This window comes from Penaeus monodon, chromosome 19, assembly GCF_015228065.2.
Source record: "Penaeus monodon isolate SGIC_2016 chromosome 19, NSTDA_Pmon_1, whole genome shotgun sequence".
Classification (NCBI taxonomy): Eukaryota; Metazoa; Arthropoda; class Malacostraca; order Decapoda; family Penaeidae; genus Penaeus; species Penaeus monodon.
In genome coordinates, this window is record NC_051404.1 from 2,363,369 (window position 1) to 2,365,609 (window position 2,241).

General features: G+C 39.8%; 1 protein-coding gene across 1 annotated transcript in view; it reads right to left on the minus strand.

The window, feature by feature from the left end:
• The window catches only part of LOC119584971 (microtubule-associated protein futsch-like), a gene marked incomplete at its 5' end in the record, with an annotated part of 346,977 nt that overhangs the window by 113,693 nt on the left and 231,043 nt on the right, over positions 1 to 2,241 (minus strand). The window contains 1 exon segment of the mRNA XM_037933567.1: positions 1,399 to 1,431. Coding sequence (XP_037789495.1) covers positions 1,399 to 1,431 — 33 coding nt within the window.

A 2,241-nucleotide genomic window follows, 5' to 3' on the forward strand; every position in this document is an offset into this window, starting at 1 on the left:
GGAAAATTAAAATTAATTATAAAAAAAAATCTTTTAACATTCAATTCCCCGTGATTTCACATAATTCTGCTGTCACGGTACCTTGCACAGCAATGAATCGATGACGTCCGCCTCTGGGAGGGGTAACTGTTTAGCAGCCAAAAAGCGAGGGTTAAACTCGGTTCGACAAGTCACCGAATCATGGGGTCAGATGACAGAGCGGCCGAGGTTGGGCGTCCGCTTCCGTAGACTTGTGATCACAATGCACTGCTTCCACCCAGCCCTCATCCCCACCACGCCACTACCCCACCTTCCCATCTCTTCCCCATCAGCTCCCCCCCCTCCATCCTCTCTCCCCATTCCCTACATTCCACGCCGCCCCCACTCCCCACCACCCCGACCTCACTTCCTGCAGGCGTGACCGTACGGGTGGGCGTGAGGGAGGCGTAGGAGGCGTGACCCTAGCAAGTGCACTGGTTATTACGCTTCACGAGTACTGTGCCGCACTCACCGACACGGAATAACACCTATTGTTACGCATTCCCAGTTTGTATTACGGAGCTAAATATTATTCATGGCCATTCCTGACATACAAAGCTATTAGCTTGGGAAAAGACTTAATTCAGGATATCCAAGTTTTTGAATTCGCCAAGCACCGTCACAGGCAATTATGCTAATGACAACACGTCATAGAATGTAATCGGAAAGTGGCATGGATAAACTTTTATTTCAAAAATGCACCCAAGAACTGTAAGCATTCCATTTTTTCAAACAAGCAAGCACAAAAAGGACAAATGTAACATTCATAGATGCATATACATATTTGGCTTTTCATATTTAACAAAAACAAAAACAAAAAACAAACATGTGATGCTCAAAAACATACACATCTGATGGAATCTGGAAATGCTAACCAAAAATTCTTCGTCGTTTCCATCAAAACGCCAATTCCAAAAGTTACGATCAAAACTTGCGAACTCAAACTTACGTCAAGTACGCTGTAAATTTTAAAGTTATTTTTTGCATTCAAACTTCACTGCATACGCGATCTTATATGCCAGAACTTTTCACAAACCAAAAAAGGGGAAAATATAAACACGTGCATCCATAACTACCTCCGTGATATTCATAGATCAAATAACACCGCAATTTTGCCTATCAAAAAATAATATCAACATACACCAATAATGAAAATAAAAGATTAAATAAATTAGCATTTTTTTCAACAATTGTAAATACACATACTGTACATCGCACCAATTTCACCCACCCAATCACAGCAAGCTAAAAGATCCCGCACTTAATTTGGCGAAGAAACACAAGAAAAATACCACCAGGCAAAGAACAAAAGAGCATAAGCATTCTCAGGCGAAGGCAAAGACGGGGAACGAGAGCGCATTTGTGCAATCAAACACCTACCTGAAGAAAGGATCCAAATCTGCGAGGTAGTCTCTGTAGACAGATACGAGTGCATGAGTTAATACTATGTGGCTAGACCTGCATGCCCAAACCTCGGTCAATAGCCTTCGGTTGACACACAAATTTGTGCCAGGTTACAGACCGCCTTTGGTAACACTGACGCCAGGAGGCTTCTACGTGAAAAGATGTGCGTAGATAAATTATGAAGGAAAATAACAACAGCCGTCATAACAGAATAAATATGACGAGTGTGGATAGCCATTTACGAGTGATATTTACAACTAGAACGAATAATTACATAGAATACATATATAAACATAATAACGAGGATAAGCTTTCTCTGGCGAGGTGCAGTGTTACAAAGGGATGTGTAAGGTGGCAGGATAACACACCAGGTAAACTGATGGTTAGTGAAAATAGGAACAACAGGTATATATATGGAGACTCATCATGAGAAAACACTGATCATATTCCTTTTTTTATGGAAACACGTTTACTGTTTTCACTTACTAATGAGCATATATTGATCATAGCGTTTTCTATGTTGAGTGTCCATCTGTTCAAAATAAATAAATAGTTCCTCTAAGAAATGGGTGTGAAGTGAACAAAATTCATCAGTTGTGAATCCACAGGATTAAATTTTGACAAAGAAACCTACAAAACATGCATATATAAGTGTATATACACATCGATATCTTCTGAACAACCTACGTTTGATACATAAGTGCCAATCAGTTTTCTACAATGTTATGGTGCTTTTCAGTTATCTACAACATATACCAAAAACTCTTCATGTATAAAGGATGGCATTGCAGAAAATAAAATAAAATAAAATACCAAACA